General features: G+C 40.1%; 1 protein-coding gene across 4 annotated transcripts in view; it reads right to left on the bottom strand.

Annotated features, from left to right (window-relative positions):
* The window catches only part of LOC136878990 (ras-related protein Rab6), a 159718-nt gene extending 135765 nt beyond the window's left edge, over nt 1-23953 (bottom strand). For all 4 annotated transcript variants that reach the window (XM_067152655.2, XM_067152657.2, XM_067152656.2 and 1 more), the window contains exon 1: nt 23735-23953. In XM_067152655.2, the coding sequence (XP_067008756.1) occupies nt 23735-23804 (70 nt within the window). In that variant the 5' untranslated portion in view covers nt 23805-23953. The remainder of the gene's footprint in view (nt 1-23734) is intronic.
* Between the last annotated feature and the right edge of the window lie 1930 nt (nt 23954-25883).

Here is a 25883-nt window from a genome sequence, read left to right as displayed (position 1 = left end):
TCATATAAATCGGAATTTCCTCTTTTTAATCCCGTCCGACCATGCTAGTCATTTTAACCGTCCAATTCCTTTAAAATAAACAACCAACAAACCAACTTTAGAGACATTTTAAGGAAAAAGACTACAACTCAGATGACTGGGGAATTTATTTTTACTTCAGTTTCAACTAAATTTATCCACAAGGTCACTGACAGCAAGCGAGGACATATTGTTTGGTTCAGACCAGTGTTATGCCATTTGAAATATAGCAATAAGTTAAGGGACAGTTATTGGAATAAATAAGGTAATGGAATTACAGATTAGAAATTTAAATACGTTTTTCTCTCTTAGGACTTAAGAAAGGAGAAATTTTCAAGAGAGAAAAAAATATTTTGAATTCAACATCGTGACTAACTCAATAGGTGTTTTTTTAATCTTTTTTATTTACGAATCGAAAATTGTTCTATTTCAAGTGTTTTATTAAATGACAAAGTAAATGTAAATTTAGACACAAAGAAACATTTTATTTCTTTTTTAGATGTAAATAAGGACGTAAGTTCCAAGAGCAGAGCAGATTTAAAAAGCATACAGTGACTAATTTAATAGATTTTATTCATTTATAATTTGAACATTTCTATTTTAAAGTCTCTAATAAAAAGTTGAAACACAAAGAAATATTTTAACAATTTCAAGATTTATATATAATTGTTCTGTTGATAAGTATATTTGTACCAATGTACCAGGTCCAAAGATGTTTTGGCACCGCTGAAGAAGAGAGTAGTTAGCTCTCGAAACATGTACGGTAATTAGTAATTAGATATAATAAAATATGTAAAGTATTGACAAGGCGGGAAAGAGTTCTATAGAAATTATCAATACGGACAGGATTAACCAACATGGTGAAAATAATCAAGAGACTTCTCATTCTCTATGGTGGAAGGGCTGTTATTAAAGTACTGTGCATCAGTACATTTAAGTGTTTAGTAGGTAAAGTGCATGAATGAAGAAAAAAGTTTTTGTTTGCAGCAATGTCTACTGGTTTAACAGTTTACCTTCATATGATTCTCTCCTCTCTTCTTTCTTTTTTGTCTCTTGCTGTTCTAAGCAGCGCAGTCGATCTTTGAGGCTGATAACTCTGCCCTTTTGTCCGTTAACACAACGATAAGTCTCAAGAAATCGTTGCCCCGCTCCCAAGTCAGCGGATTAGACTATAAGCTGAATTGTAAGGGTACTTAAATGAGACAATTAAGTTGATTTCTACTACGTTAAAGAACTGCGCGACAAAATTCCGACACCTGGGATGTATTAAGATCATGAGCAATTAGAAAGCATGTTTAACAAATTGATATTAATTTATGTCAGTTACTGTAAATATTTAGTGTCTAACAAGCTGTCACACCCATTCTTCTTGGCCTTTTTCCCTATTTCTTAGGGCAGGTGGTCTGTACGGATTCGGCCCATTTTTACGGCCGAATGCTCTCGTTGACGTCAACCCTATGTATAGGCTGTATTCACTATTGCGTGTTTTTGGGGTGGTTGGTAATACTGTATGTAGATGAGATGTGTACTGAGACGAACACATACCCAGACCCCGAGCCAGAGCAATTAACCATACTTAAAATTCGCCGGTTCAGACAAGGAGCTGAACTCTGAAAAACAGAACTATGTAAGAATATTTTGGCCTGTAAATCCTTACAGACCGTCGATGAAACTACGAACTCACTACGTTAGTTTTTCTACACCACCAATATTCTTCCACTGGGATATATACTCGTTGCACTTCTCAATTTCCAAGATATATCAGAATGAAACTTGTGTTTGCCAAAACTGTCACCAGTAAAGGCTAAATTCCTTACAAAATTTGCTCAACCAAATAACATATTTGCATTTTTCTTCTGGTAAATGATGATCCAAACTATTTAAAAAATCACAGTCTCAAATGACCCCTGTTAATTACCTTTAACAAAGAAACAACACACAATCATCTATTCACATTCTGCCAGTCGAGGGAAGAAGAACCTATCTCTGGTACCATGATTCCTCGGAACAGTCAAACATATTTGCTCTTAATATTTAAACACAAGCTTTCTCTAGAATTGCATAATATAATATCTCCTTCTTCCAGGCCTTTTCTCAATTACCCCCAGTCGGAACTTTGTAAGAGTGTAGCCAAGTTTTACAGCCGGGTGCATTTTCTGATGCCAATCGTATGTGGAAGGATCTATTCACTACTAGTATGCAAGACTTTTCGAATTTAAATTGAAATTTACATATTTAAAAAAGTTACGCTTTCCACCTTATATATAAATTGTACACAAGTATAACAAATATTACGAAATGCCCATTATATATATATCTCAAACAGAGACGTCCGACGGAACTTGCGAAAGACCACATGGATCCAGAAGATCTATTTCCATCCATATCAGACTTCACAAACCTTTTCTTGGAATAAAACACGTTGTTCCTGAAGTTGAGTCTATGAGAATTTCTGCATGAACCACATTTTTCTCGAGCTTTAACTCAGTCAATCTCGCTCCGTGACATATGTCAGCATCAATATTTAGATTGTAAAGAAGAATACTACTTCATAAACATCACATTCTGCGGAATTAATTCTAATTTATAGTCGTACGCTCCCCTCCCTCGCAAAGAAGAATGAGCGCATGGTATTGCGTACTCCTCGCATTTAATATTTTATCAGACTTAATTTAATTATTATCAGAATATAATAACGGTGTCCACTCAGCCTCGGGAGGTCAACTGAGTAGAGGGGGCTCGATTCCCACCTCAACCATTCTCGAAATGGTTTTCCGTGGTTTGCCACTTTTCCTGTAGGCAAATGCCGGGATGGTACCGAACTTAAGGCCAAGGCCGCTTCCTTCCCTCTTCCTTGTCTATCCCTTGCAATCTTCCCATCCCCACAAGGCCCCTGTTCAGCATAACAGGTGAGGCCGCCTGGGCGAGGTCCTCCTCTCCAGTTGTATCCCGACCCAAAGTCTCCGGCTCCAGGATAATGCCGTTGAGGCGGTAGATGTGGGATCCCTCGCTGAGTCCGATGGGAAAACCAATCCTGGAGGGTAAACGGATTAAGATCAGAATATAATTCACACCTCACGTAGACACGAACTCTGTGGATACCGACAAGTAACATGATTATGCATATGTTCAATTGTTTCTGAGAAAAGTGCACCTTCGATGGACTTACACAATACCATGCGCTCATTCTTGTTTGGGCGACTGCACGTTGTCAACTTTCATATATTTCAGAAGTTGTTGGTTAATGACGTCAATTCTTCTGCTATTTTCGGGGAAAAAAAAAAAAAAAACGGAATTCTCATTACGATGATTAAGTTCTGTTGCATATACTATCCTATACCACACGCAATCACGAAGAAATCCTAGAGCAGAAGTAAATTTTAAAAAAAAAATCTACCTTGGTCAGCACTTTTTTCTTTTACTAATGCATTCCTTATTTTATTTTTTCAATACTTTATTTGTTGTGGTCTCTCGTTTTAGATCATTTGCAAATATTTTAAATTATTATTCGTCCTTGTGGCCACCGTAAGCGTAGTGCTCGTGCTAGAAATACTTGTGCATCCGGGCGCAAGTCTCTTCCCCTCAGTAAATTCAAACAATAAAATGCTGGACAAAATAAAGAAAAATATCAAGACAATAGACATGTAAGTATATCATTGTTCAGAAAGACTATGGAAGAAAATGTCACAACAGTATTGCAGTGGTTATACTGTGACAATCTTCACATCGCTTTCCGAGGATGAATCTTCCATAGCTCACAAGGCGAGGCTACAGATATGGGGGTCACCGATTTCGTTCAAACTTAGGGAGGTGGATCTATGATCTATGTCAAAAATAAACAGATGTGTGAGGCTTGGCGCCACCGGTCCTTATTTAACGAGAAAATAGCCTTTTAAATTGAAAAGCCTGCAAACCTGGGGCCTGTTCCAGGAACGAACTTTGCAACTTTTCACTTTGCATTTTTCAGTTCAGATTTTGTTCCACCATCACTTTTCAGATTTAGCTTGCAAAGAGAAAAGTGAAAAGTTTGGAATCTTTTCACTTTTCAAGCCTGTTATGTTCCTCCATTGGTACAGAAATGCAAAGTGCAAAGAAACGAAGTGAAAAGTTTTCATAAATCTTGCAAAGAGATGATTCACTTTTCATCTCTTAATTAACAAGTATACACATTAGTTTCTCGACGTAGAACTTGGTTTAGTGATATAAACAACTTACGACGAGAGCTTTTGTTAGCATCAAGGGAGGACAGTGATGAAGAATCCAATAAGAGAACGTACAAGACGAGATTAATTTTCAGAACCTCACTTCGACGGACTTTCGCGAGTGATTTCGTATTATCCCAACACAGGCTGACTATATTCTTGAAATGATCGGTCATTTATTGAAACATGCAACAAAAAGAAGTCAATTCCTTTCCGAAAAAGAACAAATTATTGTATGTTTACATTAGTTAGTAAACTGTGCCCAGCTGCACGGTGTAGCACTAATGCATCGGAAATCAAAATCAATTATTTGTAGAACTGTTACCAAAGTCGTAGATATTATAGTAAATGTAATATTTCCTAACAGTACGTTGGCCTGATAATTCACATATTATTGCGACGAGATTTCTAATGAAGGGTGAATTTCCTTCTGTGTGTGGATGTGTTGACGGTACTCTCGTTAACATTGATGTGTCATCATTTGAGAGGTTATCTTGAAAGTTGTCAAAAAGGATGTCACGTTTCTCCCTGACAACTTCCAGCACAGACAGCTTCTTGTAATACTAACCTTTCTTTCCCATGATAAAAACTTAAACGGTACCACAATTATACCGTCAAGTTCGCCGCGAAAAGTAAAGCATTAAAATCAGAGTATTAGAGGCCTATACAGTTTGCTCGTGGAATAAACTCGATCGGATCACTCATTCGCAAAGACTTTTCACTTTGCAAGAATTGAAAAGTGAAAAGTTGAAAAGATCGTTCGTGGAACAGGCCCCTGTTGGCAATCTGCGTGCGAGTATCTGTATAGTAGCACCGCTGTGTTAGTGGTGAGCGTCCTAACTTCCATGTTCCAGAGCAAAATTTTTATTTCTTCCTTTTCTTTTATTTGCTTTTGTCTTTGTTCGTATGGACCAACAAATACGCAGATTAAGTATGCGCTTTATCACAGGCTCGTTTACCATAGTCCAGTCTTGCCACTCACGGCTTCAGACATGTTTTTTAAATGTAACAACCGTTTTAGTTATAAGAGACGGAGACAGGTATGAAATTAATTTTTTTTAAATCAGTAAAAGTAAAAAAAAAAACTAAAAAAAAAAACAGCCGTTATATAAATTGTTTCTAAGAAAGTTTTATTTACAATGTTAATTGTACAAGCTTACCATACCCTTTCTTGGCAATTTCATGCACCACTCATTTGTTGTAGAAAAAAATCAGTGCGCGTTATGATCTTCAAACAAATACAATATGAATTAGACACTTACTAGAAAGTAGACACACTTTTATTTTGTAAGTATTGGTTGTACCAGCCGTTGACGGGGCATTCCTTTAACATGCGCAAGGTTACATTTAGTTTTTGTACCCCTCAAGTTGTTCCTGAGATTCTGAGGCCCGTAAGTGGACATGCTGCTGTGAGCGGCTTGCCATGACGTACTCCCTTCCTGGCTTTCTATGACCCTTCGCAGTTTTATCTATTTTTCTTTTTTGCATTGTTGAGGGCATAAAATCCAAGTATCCGGTTAATACTAAAAAGTAGACTACAGACAGGAATATAAAACCTTTAAACCAAGTTGCCTGACAGTTCTGACGATGATGCTTGTTGTTGTTTAAAGGGGCCTAACATCGAGGTCATCGGCCCCTAATGGTACGAAATGAGACGAAATGGAATGACAAATTAAAAGTCCAAAATTCTCCACTGACCAGAATTCAAAACGCGAGGACGAAGAATGAATGGATGGATATGAATTTAAAACAATAAGTGGATGCGACCCACAATGGCTTACATTCAGAGAAACTGACGTAAAACCATTAGATTAATGACCAAGGGACTGCTGCTATAGCATAACACTGAATCGATGATGCTTGCACTCTAAAGGGGGTTAAAAATCCAAGTTATCGGCCCCCCATGACGGTACTTATCGCCAGGAAAATAGAACCATGGTATTTGTCATGTTGCGGTACTAATCAAAAGTAGCAGAGACTCGCGGTATTCTACACATTATGGTACTACTCACAGGTTATGAAATTCGACATATAATATAGACCTATGGTTTTTCTCACATTCGGCGCCATTTACAGGCAACGCAAACCTATGGTGTTCATCACATAAGAGTACTAACCGCAGGGACCTGCACTATCCCGTGGTGTTCCTCATATAGTGGGTACTAATCATAGGCAAGGCAGAAACGATGGTAGCTATCATCCCAGGGTCCTGCCCATATGGTGGTGGTACTAATCACAGGTACTGCAAAAGCCGACCGCACGGTGCTTCTGTGTGCTACTAATCACAAACCTATTTGGTACCCAACATAGTGGTACTACGCGCAAGTAAAAGCGACCCATGATGTTCCCCGCGTGGTGGTACTAATCACAAGTAGTTTCATGGTTCTAATTTCATCATCGCTTGGTCGCCCCTTAGGATAGGCAGAGGATAGCGTGGGTGAATTCTTCGCCTGCGTCCCCCACCCACACGGGGTTGTGTGTTTGGTTCGCGAGAGGTATTTTATTTCCCTAAGTCCCCTCACTCGGCTTGTACTTCCCCATATTGCTAACTCAGGGCTGTGCACTCCTATCGATGACAGGCTCCAGTTACATGTACGTTTATTGTACGGAGTACCCTTGTTACAACTCCGTAATGTACACCCCACCAGGCTTACTCTGGCAACGTCCTGGGCTAGCGCTCATAACAATTGTTTCTCACACCCGCAGAACTGTCAGGCTACGAACCTGCTACGCTGGCGTAGCAGGGGGATAGATGATACTCCCACGTGGCACGTCCCAGGTGGCGGATCCCGACCGGCTTGCCGGCGGACTTTTTTTTTTTTTTTTTTTTTTTTTTTTTGCTAGGGGCTTTACGTCGCACCGACACAGATAGTAAGACTGTCTCTTGGTATGGGCTAATTCAAGTTCTTTCATTTTTCAGTCACAGTGGCACACACGGCTTCGACAATATGAAAGTGACTGGTAGGCCTATAAGCAGAGGCAAGATTTTTTCATATTAACGACAAATCATCATCATCATCATCATCATCATCATCATCATAGGTTATTATGCCATCCGGCAGGTCCAATCATGGCTGTGACCTCCATATCTCTCGATCTTGTGCCCTTTTCTTAACTTCCGCATAATCTTCCTTTCTTTTTCTAATGCTGTCTAATAACTGATATCGTCTTCTTCCTCTACGAGTAGTGACTGATTAACGATAAACGCGACCAAAACTAATTTGTAGCGATTCTGAGAGATCTTAACGAATCATATGATTCTAGTTAAGAAAATGGCGATTTTAAACAATGAGACCAGCCGAAAGCGAAATTTACATATTACACATTATTTACTAACTTGCAGCAAAATTCATGGAAAATAACGAGCTTGGAATTGATTTCCAATATCACGCGTGTGAAGAGAAATGGAAGACAGAATAAGGATTTCTCAATTCGACAGAAGTACCTGTTCATTTTAATATTGTAGGGAATCCCTTACTTGTATGGCCTTGTAGGGTGAAAGGGTAATTTGTTATATAACCTTGATTAGGACTATATTATATCAACATTGTTTCTTTTTATATATCTTTCACCTAAATAATTCATAAATCGCATGAACGAGACTTTTAATGGATAATGTTAGACAATTTTAGAAATTCAAGCGATAAGTCAAGAGCTATTTTGCAAATTAACGCGAAAAATTTATCTTTCTCGAAATCGAACAAATTAATGCGAAAAAATCCATCCTTTAGAAATGAGTAATGCCAATAATGCCACACACACAGCTAGTTCCTGCTATGAATGGTGTGGAAGTGTCGGTGTGTACATTTCAGTGAGCTTGGTACCGCCTGGTGGCCACTGTCGTTCAGGCGTCGTGCCCATATTGTCCGACACCATCGAGAATTTTAAACATCGTTGGTTAATTCCGCCGGCACGGCGCCTGGGTGTATGTGTCGTCGTCTTCATCATCATTTCATCCTCATCACGACGTGCAGGTCGCCTACGGCAGTCAAATCAAAAGACCTGCTCCTGGCGAGCCGAACATGTCCTCGGACACTCCCAGAACTAAGTCATACACTAACTAAATGAGCGATCTTGTTAAACTGATTTAGCAACACTTCCTCACTGCTCATTTCCCTAGAGAACCTCTTCAGTGACGCCTAGGCAGCTGATTGAGGAGCTGTTGAGGATCCAACCAGCCTCCGGAGTGAGGACTCAACAAATATACATACACAATATACGTATGTGTATACCTGTTTAACGTATAGAAAGAGGAGAATTAAGAGACTACTAGATTAAAGTATTACAGAATATACAATATTAGTTCTTTGTTCTACATTATTCAACGAACCAGTGCACATTTACTATTTAAGTCTATGTGTACATTAACGAAATTTAATCAAAAATTAGTATCTGGAAGAAATAAAATAGTATCCCCTAAGTAGATAGAATACTAGGTGGCAAAAACAACCCGGAGCATGTGGTTCATTTCAAGTATTTAGGATATGTATATTTCAAGCATAGAAGTTACTGAGAAAGATCAATATGTGCCGTGGCAAGGCTAAGAAATAAGAGTTAAGTTGCCAAGGAACATGTTGGATGAAACTCCATGCATCAGCCACATTCAGTGACAGGGTCATTTGCAGTAGGAAAAGGGAAAGGAAGTTAGCTAGCTGAGTAATAGACTCATTTGTGGAGGGCAACAGTAAGAGGAGTGAAGTAGGCAGATGAGACCACAATGCTAAAAGCATATACAGGGATTATGGACGCTTGCAGAGTGAAAGGATTAATCAGAATGTATGGAGATTAATACAATTTTAAAAAAGTTATCCCTCCTTTGCATCGACTAAGCTCCTTATTATTACTCAATGCGTAAATTTCTTTAAGGGCACCAAGACGTACAGGTTCATAACTGTTCAAAGACTATCAAACTTTGCTCATCTTTTAACATTAGCGTTCATTTTCAGAACACAAACGGAAATGTCAAAATAGGGGTAAAAAACAAAGTGATAACAGTCCTCCAGGGTGGATATTTATCACAGTTGGAGGAGCTTCAGTATGGTGTATGTCCTCCACGAGCATTTATCACAGCTTGGCACCTATGTGGCATGCTCCGTAAAAGTCGACGGAGGTCACGTTGCGGGATCAGGTCCCATTCTTCAATGAGAGCCTGTTCGAGGTCTTGGAGAGTCTGTGGTGGAACAGGACGCCCACGAACACTTCTGTCAAGCATATCCCACACATGCTCGATGGGATTAAGGTCGGGACTCACTGCTGGCCATTCCATCTCTTGAATGTCCAGTTCTCACAAGACAGCTACATGAGCCCTGGCATTGTCGTGCGTGAGTACGAATTCAGGGCCAACACCGTATGCAGCAACCAACACATGCTGTAGCAGTATCTGCTCGATGTACCCCGCAGCGGTAAAATTACCACGGACGACGACAAGATCCCTACGGCCATCAATACTGATGCCACCCCACATCATCACTGAACATTGCCCGAATCGGTCGCTTTCCTGGACAACATTTGGCATGTACTGCTCACCACGGCGTTTGCATACACGTTGATGTCCATCACGCTGTGTCAGGGGAAATCTGGACTCGTCTGTGAACAACACAGTTCTCAATGGTGATGTTGCCAGTTGACGTGGGTACAGGCAAACAGAAGGCGAGCTGCGCGATGTTGTTGCGTTAAACGGGGCACTCAAACAGAACGTCTGGGTCGTAAGGACACTTCTCTTAACGTGTTCCTTACTGTCTGATCAGACACCGTGACTCCAGTGACCCTCCTGAGGTCTTGTTGCAATTGCTGAACGACGCGCCAACGCACAGATGGTCAGATATCGGTCATCCTGCGGAAGGGCGCCCATACCCGGGGGCAAGGTGGGGCCTCGCCCCCCCCCCTAGCTCTCAGGGAAAGGTAAAAGTCTAGTCTAGTCAGGTGTTTTCCTTTCAAGAAAATGATTTAAAAGTCAGTATTAAGTTGAAGCGGTAGTACCGTTCCCCACCAACAGGCAAAGAACACCGTGGGTTGTTCTACCACAGAATACAAGTCGGCATTTATCTTTCAAAATATTAAAAATACTACGTACCCCCAGGTCTGCCCCTCCCCCCCCCCCCCCAACAAACTGTCATATGGGCGCTGATGTCCTGTGGGGTTGTCATGCGTCCACTGCCTTGTCCAACCCTCCTTGTGAACTGGCCTGTTTCAATGCAGCGATTCCACAAGCTTTGAATAACTGACGAAGAGAGATTGAGATCCACAGCAACAAGACGAGAAGTCCGAAGTCCTGGATCAAAGTGACGGCCCGAGCAACTTGAACCTCGTTAAGATGTTATAGATAGATGTTAAGATAGGATGTGCTGATTTACATACAACGTGCTCAAATGACCGCAGTAGTCTGTGTACCTCACAACGAGACACGGACGCACCGCTATTCACTTTGTTTTGAGGGGTCACCTGACATTTTAATGCATGGCTACGCCTACAGATGGAGTATAACTTCGATTTGACATACCCTGAGTAGCTAAGGTCTTAAGGTATGCTGTACGACCATTGGAACCCCGTCTACCATATTAACGTTCACATACCAGACGTTAAAAAACATGTTCCCCTAATTTTTTTGAACTGTGTATTAACCACCCATCTCTCTTAGCTCAACACCAGCAATGTGATAACAATCCACATTTAAAAACCCATATTTCTGCCACAATTTTAGGTAAAATTTTTACAGAACATATTTTGTATACCTTACTTTCAAAGTTGATCATTGGATCAAGTATCACCGAAGCTCTTCTAGTACATCTATTGCCAGAAAGGCAGTGTACTTTCTCATATATTTGAGATCTTGCAGGGCAGATGCCAGAGTTTGGGACTGTATGATGGTTTTAAGTAGTTCTCCTTTAAGAAGTCCAGCACATGATCAAGAGTTTGGTTTCATTCTTCCTACAGTCAGAATGATGGCAGCAGTTAATGCTGGAACATACTCCAGGGACTGCTCATACCACAGAGATATTACACAGTTTAAGTGCATCTGATCCCTCTGAACATGAGTCAAAACATCATAATCACCACTTACAAAGTTTAAACTGAACAGAGAAATATTTTAAGGAGGCCAAGCACGTGACCAAGGGTTTCATTCTCACTACAGTCAGAATGCATTTTGCAAGCTGCTTTATGTCGCACCGACACAGACAGGTCGTATGGCGACGATGGGATAGGAAAGTGCTAGGAGTGGGAAGGAAGCGTCCGTGGCCTTAATTAAGATAGTCCCAGCATTTTCCTGGTGTGAAAATGGGAAACCACGGAAAACCATCTTCAGGACTGCCGACAGTGGGGTTCGAACCCACTATCTCCCGATTACTGGATACTGGCTGCACTCAAGCGACTGGAGCTATCGAGCTCGGTACAGTCAGATTGATGGCAGCCATTTCTGCTAGGGCCTCTGCCAGGGGCTGCTTGTACAACTGCAGTACCACATGACATTTGAGCGTGCCAGGTATCTCTGACTATGAAAGCCTGAAAATTATAGTTTAATACAACTGATCTGTGAAAGCTATTAGGGAGTAATATACTCATAATCAACTATACAGAGCAGCACAGTATTAGTGTACTTTATTTATGAACCCATTGTGTACAATCAGTACATTCCAAACTCTTTATTATGAATGTAAAATATTTTTGTCATTACATTTTTCTACAGGGTCCGATACTCAGCACAATCAAGTGTTGCGGAGAGTTTATGTGATGGTACAGACTTTCAGCGATGCTGGGCAAGGGAACATGTATCATTCTGAGATAGGCAACACCAGTATAGAAAAGACCTGTCTCACCTTATACGTCAAATTTGTTTTGGAATGTCTGCAAACATGGGATTAAAAAACTTTACGAATCTTTGTGTGGAGATATAAGACCTTTATTTATCTGCACTACAAATACATGGTATAATGACATTCACAACAGCTGTTCAAACTGGCGTCCCGCAGTTTCAATGCAGGTTGATGCCACAGATAAGTTCCGGAGTATCTGGCTGAACAAGTCTGGCGTCATTCTAATAAAGTCACAGACAGCGAGGATTCATGCAAGGAGTTTTTCTTCCGTTTCCGTCTCTACAAGAGTCTCACATACAAGATTCATCACATGACCCCACAAGAAGAAATAAAATAAGTTCAGATCAGTTGAGCTGGCCACACAATAGGCTCTCATCTTCCTATTCACTATTCTGGGAACATGTGATTAAGGTGCTCAAGAGCAGCATATGAAAAGTGAGCTGAGACTTCATGTTCAACCCACATGCTTTGAAGCGTTTCCAGACTGGGGTTACTTATCTCATATTTTTACAAGTTTCCTTCACCATTCCTGAGGGCCTGATTCATCGTTACCATAGAAACACCCGACATAATCCATTAGCAAAACGAAATAAGTAAAACTTGTGATTTTTCTGTTTCTCATTGAATTTTATTCCCGAGTCTATAGTTAATTATCAGGTGTTGAAATGAAACCAGCCATGGTTCTCTGCAAGGTACAAAAAATTACCCTAGAAATATCACTACTACTTTGCTACATGATTATGATTTTGGGACATTAAAAAAAGGGAGGTCAAATTTACACCCCTTTTCAATGTATATAACTAATAGCTAGTAGTAAAAAGAATGTAACAGTGAAATTTATATGGGGTCATTAAATGCTAGACTTTATTAACCAGTGGCCCAACCATTTTCTCTAGAAAATATGCAGTCTCAATATAGACTGTAAAGGAGTAGCATGCTAGGAAAGTTTTCTTTGTACCCAGTAGTATGAAAGAAATGAGGTATCTTGAAAATGGAGATGTAACTCTTCCATGTATAGATGGGCTGGTTAGATATCTCTTTCATATAAGACAATGTGAGGCAATTCTTTTGAAAGCTGAGCTTTGATCTTTACCCAATATTGTCACATTTTCTCCCGGTATCTTCTTCAGAAGTTTTGCTGAAAACTATGGACTTTCCCCAGGATCTCTCTCATACCCTGTCTGTTTTGTAAGGCTATCAACCCCATTTCTTTTATGTTCTTCACAGTCACCATCAGCCAGGTAGTACGGACTTTTGTGATTCACCAGAAGGTGAATGGATGGTTGGTCAGTCTGCCTGGAAACAGACACTCTGTCTGGGAGTAGAGTTCTGAATTTTGATGTCTCTGGTCTTCCCCATCTTCCAGTACCGGGCTTAAGATCTTCAGAATTCTCTCTCTCTGTTTTCTAGTTTTTCAATAAAGCCTTTCCGTTTAGTGATAGATGCTCCAAGGTATACAGGGCTTCTAGGTGGATAACTGTAGCATAGTTTTTCAGCTTCAAATTGCACGCTTGTTGTGTGTGTTTTGAGTCTGTTGATAGCCCAATTCCAGCTAGTTAACTCTAGTGGTGAGGCCTGCTTTCCTAGAGAAGTTGGGTTCAATCCAGTCGCTCCATTCGCTTGATTTTACTATGTTCTGGTGACATCTCCTTATGAACCTCTTTGATGTTGGTTAAGTACTTAGTTTTCTACAGTGATGCTTGGAGTCTCACTTTGGCCACATGTCTTCTGAAACAACTGACCTGGATTGCAACTATTTCCAGAGACTCAATGATCAGCGCCACGTCACCAGCAAAGGCCGAACAATCTACTGCCAGCTGCCCCCTCTTGTGACTCAGGTTGACCACACTCTGGACATCCAAGCTGACCAGTTCCTTGTGCTATTCTCACAACTTTTTCAAGTTTAAGAGGAGCAGGGGAAGTCTGTCACTGTTTTTTATCTCTTAAGGTTACCCAAGATCTCACCTCTGAATTTAACCTTGGAGTTTGTGACAGTCAGGGTTTGTAAAATGAGTGTTTAGCTTTTTCTTTTGTTGTCTAGTCATAGCTCAAAAGTTTTACCAAGGTTTTGTCTGTCCATGGAGTCGTAGGCCTCCCTAAAATCAACAAATACCGGGCGAGTTGGCCGTGCGGTTAGGGCCGTGCAGCTGTGAGCTTGCATCCGGGAGATAGCGAGTTCGAACTCCACTGTCAGCAGCCCTGAAGATGGTTTTCCCGTGGTTTCCCATTTTCACACCAGGCAAATGCTGGGGCTGTAACTTAAGGCTATGGCCGCTTCCTTCCCACTCCTAGGCCTTTCCTCTCCCACCATTTCCATAAGACCTATCTGTGTTGGTATGACGTAAAGCCAATTGTAAAAATATATATATATTTTTTTTTAAATCAACAAAGGTGACTACCACCTCACAGTTACTAATCTTAGAGTAGGCTAGCAATTGATTTGAGGTTGAGGATTTGCTCAGCATAGGATCGGCGCTTTCTGAAGCCTCCCTGGTATTCCCTCAGCTGACTGTCCAGTTGATACTCTGTCCTTGTTAAACAAGACCTTGTACCTTACTGGGAGGAGAGATCCCTCGGTAGTTGCTCACGACTTATAAATCTCTTTCTGTAAACGGAGTGGACAGAGCCTGGGGTCCAGTCAGAGGGCAACGTCTCAGTCTCGCAGAATTTGTCCATTTTTCCAGGTCCCAGCTACTGTTCTGGTTGAATGAGGCATACACAATGACTAAAGTTAGTTCACTTGAAAGAAAGAGAGTGAGAGAGAGAGAGAGGATAGATACTAAACTGCTGGGAGAGGCCAAATCTAGTATTTTGTGGCTGGCTATAAATTCCATACCGATGGGGTATGTCCTACAGTACCCTTTGGCCCACTTTTCCTTTAAGGTTTTTGTAATCCGTGCAGCAATTATTAATTGTTGAAACCAGTAGCAAAGTCATCTCCATACAGGCCATGAAGGTCCTTGGAGGGATGGAAGGTAGGCTTCCACTATCCGTAACCTCGGCACTTGATGGAGTAGAGTGGTTAGCTCTACACTCAGCCGACTTTGCCCCCAGGAAATAACCTGGTACTCATTTTTGGTGTAGGCTGAGTGAACCTCATGGTACGTGCACCTCCAGAAGGGGAAATATAGTTTCTTCAATTTTATGACTCCCTGACAGGGACTCGAACTCATGTCCTTCTGGGTGAACCAAGCACGCCTTTACCGCCTCGGCCAGGCAGCCCCTGTTGAAACCAGTAAGTCAGAAATATTAAATATTGCTTTATTCCTGGTACTGCCAGATACTTAAGATTGTCAGAGGCCTGATATGTGGTTAAATAGGTTCACCTCCATTCAGGGTGTGCCTGAAAAGAGCTGCTATCACAGGATGAGAACACAAATTTACTTACTAATGGAGGTGATTAGTTCTTTTTATTGTAAAGTACTCAAATTTGACATACTCCATTTGATTTCAACAACTGATTTCTTTTACACTTTGCTTCACGTCACAATGACACAGATAAGTCTTATGGCGAAAATGGGGTAGGAAAAGGGCTAGGAGTTGGAAGAAGGAACCATGGCCTTAATTAAGGTACAGCCCCAGCGTTTGCCTGATGTGAAAACGGGAAACCATGGAAAACCATCTTCAGTGGGGTTCGAACCCACTATCTCCCAAACGCAAGCTCACATCTGTGTATCCCAAACCGCACAGCTAAGTCGCTCGATCAGTAACAGATGATTCATTATGAAGATTACTAACAATCTTGACTTGATAGATCCTCAAGAATTTCTCTCTTTTCTACAATGCTTTTCCATTTTCCCCTTCTCGCTTCAAGCAATTGCAACAGCCAAGTATTTAGCTTTTTGTAACTTCTCACTTGGTTTTCATTTGTGTTTCTAACACAAATCTGAAACTGGAACAGGTTGCACTGTGATAGGTGAAAAATGAGAAGGGAAGGAATTCATAATTTCATCCTTGAACATTCAGTGGTTTCCCCACTTCATCTCTAGGAAAATGCTGGTAAGGTAACATGAGTAGAGTGATTCCTTTGAATTCCCAAACCCAAACAATTTAAAAAAGAGGAAAAAAAAAAAAAAAAAAAAAAAGAGCCAGAAAGGCCAAATTTCTTATAGAGGCACAGGAGACCATACAACTCTATTCTGTGTGCACAGCAGCCAGCAATAGCAAATAATTCAACTTCCTTGAGGTGCAACGATCTTGGGTAGACTCCTGCAGTCAAGGAAACTATACTGAAGCCTATCAAGCAGAGCCTTTTCCGATTAGAAGCAGTTAAAAAGGGCAACCATCTAATGTTCGGAGAGGTCTAATAAAAACCTGATAGTAGGGGCAATCCCACTAATATAAAACTAGAAGACCCGTGCTGCTCCACAGCATTCCTTATAAATAGGCCAAATTACGTGTCTTGATATGAAATCGCTCCATCCGTTCCCCGGGTACATTTTTGAATGTTTAATTTTAGGATTTATATTACCTGCCAATTATGTGTCAAGTGAATTTTTGTAGATTTCTTTGCGACGTTGATTGATATTTTACAAACTATTTGCACTTATTGCTCTGTGTTTAATTTAAAGTGTCAGTTTTAGATTATTTTGTTTTGTGGAAGTTTGTCCTTGATGTAGCATTTACTGTCTGGTAAGTAGAAGATCCTTTCAGACAAATAATAAAAATAAGTAATTATATGGTATGTATTTATGTGTCGCGCTGTAGATATGATGTACACGATTCCAACCGTCATTGGGACTGTTACCAATTATCCTAGTGAACCCAAGAACTGTGGATTTAACACTAATCTCAGTCATTTTAGACTTTTAACTCTTCTGACCCCCATGCTGATGGAAGTTAAACTTGGACTTTACAGCATACAGTGTGTCACAATTCATCTCAGCGACCCCGAAAAGTATGGATTCGATACTAATATTGGTTGTTTTAAACTTTATTTTTCATATCACTCTCTCCCAACCTCTAACCGTAGCAGTGGTAGGGATGTCTTACCCCACAGTATTTTTCTCCAGACAGCAAGTCATTTGTGTACCAAGTCTGGTTGAGAGCTATGCTGAAACATACACACACATCCATAATCTGGGTCATTTGTGACATTTTCTTTATCATCCCCTTTTCACGCCTAATGCCAATGGAGACTTAAACGGCATCCGGAGTGCCACTATTAATCTCAACGAGTCAAAAACTACGGATTCAACACTAATATAGGCTATTTTTTATTATTTCTACTTGTCAGCCCCTCTCCCCTTTCCTAGGGGTGCTAGGAGTGTCTTACTCCCACAGTATTTTTGTGCAGATATGTGTACCAAGTTTGGTTGAAACTGCAGGTTTGTCTATAGACACCTCTTATTTTTAATTGTTTAGCTTCACCGATATCTTTACGTAAATATATTTCTCCTTAACTGCGTGCAACCCGTAAGTACAGTCATTTAGTGATTTGATTTTGGGATTCCTCAAAGATGACTGAACTTAGAGACCTATCAATGCCTGATGATTCACCAACAGGCAATTCTGGAGAACATAGAAAAGAATGAAGCAAATCTGTCCGGTAGAACAGCCGGCCGGATTGGACAAACCTGTTCTTAATAACGTTTCTCAATATATGGACAAAATGAAATGAACACAAATTGAAAGCCTCAGAAAATGCTAGGACATCCCTCATTGGCTACAAGCAGTTGTCTGGATTCTGTAAAGTAAGTGGCCAGTATTGAACCTCACTGTACTTGTTCTGGTGAAGTCTCCTCGTAGATGGTTGGCAACCATCATCATCATCATCATCATCATCATCATCATCATCATCATCATCTGCAGGTTCCAGCTGTTGGCCAGGTCTGCTTCATCATGGAGTAAGTTATAATATTGTGTGTTTCCCATGTCTTGGAACCATCATCAGAAGTTCTGCATCCAGGAAAATTATCTCTCTTCACATCCACATTTCCCTTCCATGATCAGTTATATCAAATAGGTGCCGGCGCCGTGGTGTAGGGGTAGCGTGCCTACCTCTTACCCGGAGGCTCTGGGTTCAATTCCCGGCCAGGCCAGGGATTTTTACCTGGACCTGAGGGCTGGTACGAAGTCCACTCAGCCTACGTGATTCGAATTGAGGAGCTATCTGACAGTGAGATAGCGGCCGCAGTCCAGAAAGCCAAGAATAACGGCCGAGAGGATGTGTCGTGCTGACCATATGACACCTTGTAATCTGCAGGCCTTCAGGCTGAGCAGTGGTCGCTTGGTAGGCCAAGGCCCTTCAATGGCTGTATTGCCATGGGGTTCGGTTTGGAAATAAATAAATTAGCCGTGTGAATCCCCTAAGGGCTATGGCCTCCTGCAATGCAGGGACAGTGCTCAGTTTAACTCACCAGGTGAGCAGGTCCTGAGGAGCATTATTATATTGGTTAGTCTAACCAGTTATGATGTACCAAATCTTCGTAGTCATTATCATAATCATTCTCCAACTCCAGTTTCCCGGTATACACAACTTCTTCCTATCTTCATATATTTTTGTTTCATGGACATCTTCCCACGTCAATCCCCCAACATTTCCTTTGCCTTCTCCTTTCAATTTGAAGCCGAAGTACTTCCGGGTTATCACAATGTGAATACCAAAGAAGCCTATGCTTCTTCATATCCCTGGCAATAAGAGCCTTGATGCCAGTTTCTTTTCTACGTCCCTTCTAGCCTTTAGATGTATCAAGTAGCACCTTCACATTGATGGATACGACCAAATAACTGGTCTAAATGAAGATATAGTCATTCTACGACTAAGTGAGATCAAGAGGAAGGGTAGAGGAAACATTAGCCATATGGCCTCAGCTACCATGCACAGGCATTTTAATTTGACATCATCTAAGCATGTCGCTTCCAAAGTTCTGTTTAACAATGCTCTACTAGATGGTAGAAAAACGGATCCCTGTTGGGTGATCTACGCCGGAAATTTTAATCAATTTATTCAGATAAACAGCAAATGGGTCACCAGAGAGCTTTTACATGCCAAAAGCGAACGATATTTAGTGTCGAATGGACGTTTTTCTGCCCTGCAAAAATCTGACTACCTCTGTCGGGTTAGAACGTGTGGTCTTGGAATTTTGAGACTGACACTCTACCACTCCTCAACAGAAAGAGCTATTAAAGGATATGAACTGTTAACAGCGGACCAAAAGCTAGAAATTGAGTAGGAATGATCTAAAGGAAGGATATACACGAGTATACGGAAACGGGATAGTATGTAAATCATTTTGACAATAAAGCTGAAGAAAGGAATATGGGATGTGTGTAGCAGTTCCTCCCCAAAAAGGTTGAGAAATGCACATATGAATTCAGAGAAAGGACAAAAAATTAGGAAAAGAGATCTTAGTATCTGATCAGTGATCTCCCCAGAAATTTTAGTCAGCCAGGTGGCAGAAATGAATAGCTGGGCAGGGAATATGTAAAAAATGAATATCATAAAATTTCAATTTATTCCCCTCAGGGCATTAACAATAATATATGAATTATATCAAATACTGGACTTGCATCAACAACACCGAACAACTCTTCAATTTAGATAACAAAGGGGTGCCTTTCTCCAGGGTGATCGCCAATGTCTGGGGGACCGGATATGGCACTTGGAGAAGTGTTCTACTGCTCTTTCATAATCATGTACCGGTAACTTGCTGTGCAGTGCCATACGGGTTTGTAATGTCATGTGAAATAGAGTGCACATGAGATTCCACACAAATCTATACATTGCTTGCGCACGACACTACGCGACAGTCAAACTAAACCTTTAAACTCCCATGTAATTTATACAGTTATGCTGACAATGATGAAGATTTATCATTTAAATAAACAGTTTTACAGTATTTACGTCTTAATTTGGAGCACCCAATGACTCAAATATGTATTAACAGTATGTAACTAGCATATATCTAGGTTATGTTAGTCGGGCGGTCTGTAAAAACGGCAGGATGGTGTGCCCATTAAAAAAGGTCCTAGGGAGAATATTGCTGACGGATAAGGTAGAATGCTAAGAACCAACAAATCTTATAAACATATTTAAGGAAATACTTAGAGGTGATTACACAGAAGTGAAATTAGAACATGACGTAAGGACTGCAAGAGAAAGAGAAAGGATAATAAACAGTGGACTAATATGAACAGAATAGGTAACCTATGTTAAAGTGGAATGAAGGAATTTTAGATAGTTCATTTCCTGACAATGCAGAAAAAGATTCAGTATGATGATAAAATGATAGTAAAATGTTATGGAAAAGAATAGAAAACAGATAAAGTAGGAAGAGATATTATAGAAGCAAGAAGAACATGCAAAATACATAATTGATAGTTACAGAACCAGGAAAGATTCCTTTTGAAAAAACCTTAAAATGCTCAAACAATATTATCTCTCACAACATTCACTCAGAAAAATTAAAGTAATATACAGAAAAATACATTAATTTATTAGCATGGACCATCTGATATTCTAAGAGGAGTTATTGTTGTTACAATTATTATTAGGCCTAATTATTCTTTTAAAAAATAGCACTCAACACAGTTCAAAGCATTTCTTGCCAAGAGAATTTTTTTTTTTGGCTAGGGGCTTTACGTCGCACCGACACAGATGGGTCTTACGGCGATGATGGGATTGGAAAGGCCTAGGAGTTGGAAGGAAGCGGCCGTGGCCTTAAGGTACAGCCCCAGCATTTGTCTGGTGTCAAAATGGGAAACCACGGAAAACCATCTTCAGGGCTGCCGACAGCAAGAGAAAATAACTAGACCTACTGGCTTACTCTGTGAATCCAGGAAGGATATGCTTGGCAAACATACATTTTCATTTGTTCTTTTAAAAAATATTAGCTTATTTCCCACCTGAAAACTTCGTCGATTTAAAATGAAAATACATTTTTGGTATGGGTACAAGGTCTGGAAAACAGAAAAAAAAAAAACTTTCTGCCATACATATTCTGGAAAGTTACCAGAATAATTTTGCTGGTTAGGTGTTTATTGAGCAAGTTTTCCTATTGGGCCTATTTGATAAAAGCAAAATATTTAAAATGGCTTATTCTTTGGGGAGTGAATACCAAATAATGACGACAAATTATACTGCTGACCAATTTTAATGTAAGTGGAGTACTTTTAATGAAAGGGATTATTCAGATGTTTCATTTAATCTGTTTCTAGCTGGTCATTTATCAACATTACACACATGTGTAACACTTTAAATCACTTATCTTCCTTTCAGAGGCACAGACATCAAAACTCTACACAGCAAGTTTTGGTCCTACTTTTGCACTGAAAAATTCAAGGACTGGTACATTCAGAATGCTGCGGGATGACACGACAAAAATACATTTTAGAGCAGCACCGCATGATTTGGGAAAGGGATAATTGACATTACCACGTGAAATTATGAATGTATTTTGCTACCTTCTAGTCTAGTTCCTGCATGATAAAATTCTAGGAGGATGGGTGCCAATGAGGCGACATGCAGCAATTGACTGTCACTTGCCTGGAGCTACTCGTCTCGACTAAAGGAGAAAGAACTTGAAACTTTACATAAGTGACTGTCTAACCCTGCTTATGCTGAGCAAAACTTCACAAATTTGAATGCTTGGCACATATGTTCTGTTAACAGACTAATAATCTGTCATTCATGAGAAATTAACAGGTCAGTGGTAATAAATTAATACACCCCCCCAAATATGCAATTCCCGAAACCATCATAAAAAGCTCTTCAAAGTGGCATCCACTGTCCAGGAGTTGGATACAATACACTAATCCCCGCTGGATAGCAGAGTAGTCAACGATGAGTCTTGTGTGTCATCTTTAGTGAGAAACTCCATATACTGTCAAGTATGAGTGTGTGTAAGAACAATCTGCTAACTTGTATTTTTGTAGATTCTGTGGCATTGTGTGAAACTAACTACTAGGATCAAAGATCGGGTAAACTTACAACAGCATTGTATCTGCTTTTGCCTAAGTAAACATGGGATAAAGGCTATTACTCAACTGGGGATAGTTACAAGGGAAATGAGGAGAGTACTGGTAGAATAGAGCAGAGGAACTACGAACAAAAAACAACAAGAACAGTCAGTACAGTAGAGTGGATAGTAGCTGATACAGTCACTAGTGACATGAGGCAAAGTAACTATACTAACCGACACCCACCGTCAAAATTTCCACATGCAGCCGCACTCTACCCGTGCAAATCCACTCTGTTCAGTAGAATGAGGGCATTGGAATCATGCTGTGTCAGAGCATTACCTCTTTGTTCCAAGTGTAAAAACTGAAATTAAAGGAAGATGAAACTTACAACTTGCGGCAAATTTATTGTAATCTCGAGTTTCTCCCCCAGTATTATTGAATCCCAAATCAACATGTTCTCTCTCTTGTTCTTGGCATTCACCATGTTCAGAAGTTCTCTAGGGCCATCTCTTAGCAGGAGAGCTGACCCTCCACATTTATTCCTTTTTTTAAACTACTCTCTTGCCCACTCATTTTATTGTCTGTTTAACTTATCAATAGTGTTAAGTGACATCTTGAACATGTGTATTTGAAAATACAGCAGCACAATTTTGAACGATCATTCCTTGAATCCATTTTCACCAAACATTACAGAATACTAGCAACTGTATTGTGTATAAGCGGTCTCCAAGTTGTCACGGCAGGGTGCACTCTGCTTGCTAATTTATGCTATCAGCAACTATACTCATATAAACAGAATGCCATGTTTCCCTGTTCTACCATGGAGTAGACTTAATCATCTGATAGGAAAAAAATTGTTACAAATCTTCTGAAAGATTTGAAACATTATGCTTTGTTGCTCTTACCTCTACATTTAAGTTATCCAGGGTACTGGATACAGTAAGACAATCACTCAAAAATAAATTACAAATAATAATAATAATAATAATAATAATAATAATAATAATAATACTCAAGAAGGAAAGATAGATGGTAGGTAGGTAGGTAGGTAGGTAGGTAGGTAGGTATGATAAACTTAGTTCAGAATGACAAGGACTATCATTTCATTACTAATGCAGTCACAATGACAGTGCTACTGCTTTAAAGTAATACTGGTATTCCAAACTTAATCTACCAAGTAACAAAGCTCAAGGTACCTCTATTTTATAAATTGGTAAAAATCTCCAGTTTACAACACAGACTGCAAAAGATTAATTATGATTTGAACATAACCTGACATAAAAAGCAATCACTAAAATACGATTTAACTTACACAAAACAGTGAAATAACCTGTTTCCAGATTAATGTATTAAATCGTCAGCAATAACCTAATGCGCCTTCATCTAACAGATCTACTAGAATTACACAGGTTACAATGGTGAGAAAAATAATATTCATATGTCACGTTGACATATCACTTACCGGTAAGAGATGAGTCAATTTAAGTGAAAAGTATTCAATGTTACGACAAAACGTATATCAGAGAGCATACAATTCAGCATTAAGCATATTATTCATATCTATACAAATGAATGAAATTACGCCACTGCGAACTCCCACTACATTGATCTACGACCTACCACGGAAGACGTCATCCTAGAATATACACTATTTGCATCAGCATTTTGGATAAAGCACCAGAAAATGCAAACTAATTGGGAAGTAAGGTATTTCATTTCGGACAGAACAATCTTGCACGCTTTGAAAGAAAAAATAGTTGTTGCAGCAGAAGAAATAGGTCAATTTGTCAATGGACTTACCACTTTGTTCACCTAGGAAAACCAATTTGAATTTCCTCAAAGGATTGCCAAAATCTCCAGAAGACGACATCCTGGCGTTAAAAAAATATTTCCTTGAACTAAATTTATAGTCCTTACGAAAAAGATATCACAGAAGTCATTAAATTAACTAAACTGACAGCCACTCCTATTTATCACTGATCCGCCACGTTACGACGATTCGCGACGTGACGTCATGTACGGTAGTAACGTTTGTTACCGCCAGATGTCACAGAATGTGCCGAACTGCGTTCTATTAGAGTAAAGAACGACCTCCCGGATCGTAAGATCAGTAAATAAGTCAAAGAGAGCATAATACTTAAAAAGTTACGATCGTGCGAACTGAGCGTTATGGAAAGAATAGCAAATATAAGTGTAAAATGTCAGAAGGGATAAAGCTTGTGTAAAAATATATATTTTCGAGTGCTACATAGAGTTGTGAACAATTTGCGCCCTTCGGATAATCAATGAAAATGAATCCCAATTACTTGCACAAGTAATTGAATTATTAAATATGGATATATTGTGTTAATAAAGATAACGCAGTTATACATTTACAAACAAGAAAAATAAAGCAAATTAAGCACAATAAAATGGTAAGAACTTTACAGAAGAGTAGGGTATGTGTGTACGTAGACATGCAGTCAATTGACCTCAGAAATGCCTTGAAAGTCAACAAATGTGACTCCCCCACCTTACACACTCTTATGCACTTTGTATGTATGTTCAGTCCGTCAGCGCTAACACTGGTGGGATCCTCAACAGCTCTGCCATCAGCTGTCATAGATGGCCTAGGCATCACTGAAGAGGCGTACTAGGGAAATGAGGAGCGAGGTAGTTTCCCGTTGCTTTCCTCACTGAGCCAGAAGTTGCTATTACATATCAGTCTCCCAAGCCCACTGAAATGCATACACCAACCGACCCTATGAGCAACATTTTCACACCATTCATAGCAGGGACTGGCTGCATAAGGATTGGCATTACTAGCATCACTCATACCTCAGTCACTTTCATATAGTCAAAGCGAAGGATAAGACAGAGACAGATCTATGAAAGTAACAAAATTGCTCTATCCTATACCAGAAGACATAGTGCACTGTAAACACTAGGTCCTGCCAGTAAAGGCATGCATGCACTTTATTAAAATATATTTGTCACACATTAAAAAACTTAGAACGTACAATGCATTAGCACGTGCACCTGCAGGACTTTTTTCGTTAGTGAGAGGGAGAGCGCACAGTAATACTTTTCCAAATCAACGTTCGTGCTGTAGAGATCAATTTCTTCCATTTCATTACCTACTTGTTGCTAGATGATGATGAGAACACCACCCCGATTTTTAATTTAATTTCTTACGTGCTTTGTTATATGCATGGGCATAATTTGAGCATTTTGTTTCGGGTGGTAGTGATTACAGTGGGGGGAGGTGGGGGGTCCGTAGGCCCCTTTTGAGAGCAATTTGCGACCACAAAACTATTACTAATATTATCTATCTTTCCTTAATATTCTATGTTAGTAACTTTAATTTAATAACCAAACCTCTGTAAAGCAAAGAAGATTCAGACATAATTAAAAAGTAGACCTATTGAAATGTGTTTGGGTTGGTGGATGCAGAGCGGGTCTTGGCCCACAAGTGGCCATGGTTGGTCTCTGGTCCAATAGCTCTGCTCTCCGACCGGCCAACCGAGCAGAGGAGGGGTGGCCACGGTTCTACCATGGCTTTACGCCTCTGCATTCGAGAGACGTGAAAGGGATGGTCCTCACGGCTGGCCCCAAACGTCGACTCTCCTGAGAATTATTTTCCGTGGTTTTCCATTCTCCTGCGCTAAGGCGAATGCTGGGACAGTTCCTAGTATAGGCCATGGCTGTCAGTCTCCTCAACTTCTCTGAGCATCTCCTACATCGTAAAAAATCTCCCGGCCTGAGAGACGGCGTTACTATCCAAGAGACCTGCCTCCCCCTTCGTTATATGCATGGGCGTAATTTGAGCATTTGGTTTTGGGTGCAGTGATTATAGAGGGGGGGGGAGGGGTAGTATTAGTCATCATCATCATCATCATCATCATCATCATCATTTCTCCGCTCCAGCAAGCTGGGTGCTATTGTGTATGAGCCTCCTCCAGTTTGTTCT

The sequence above is a fragment of the Anabrus simplex genome, chromosome 8 (assembly GCF_040414725.1).
Source record: "Anabrus simplex isolate iqAnaSimp1 chromosome 8, ASM4041472v1, whole genome shotgun sequence".
In the NCBI taxonomy this organism is placed as follows: Eukaryota; Metazoa; Arthropoda; class Insecta; order Orthoptera; family Tettigoniidae; genus Anabrus; species Anabrus simplex.
This window is presented reverse-complemented; position numbering and strand designations above follow the sequence as displayed.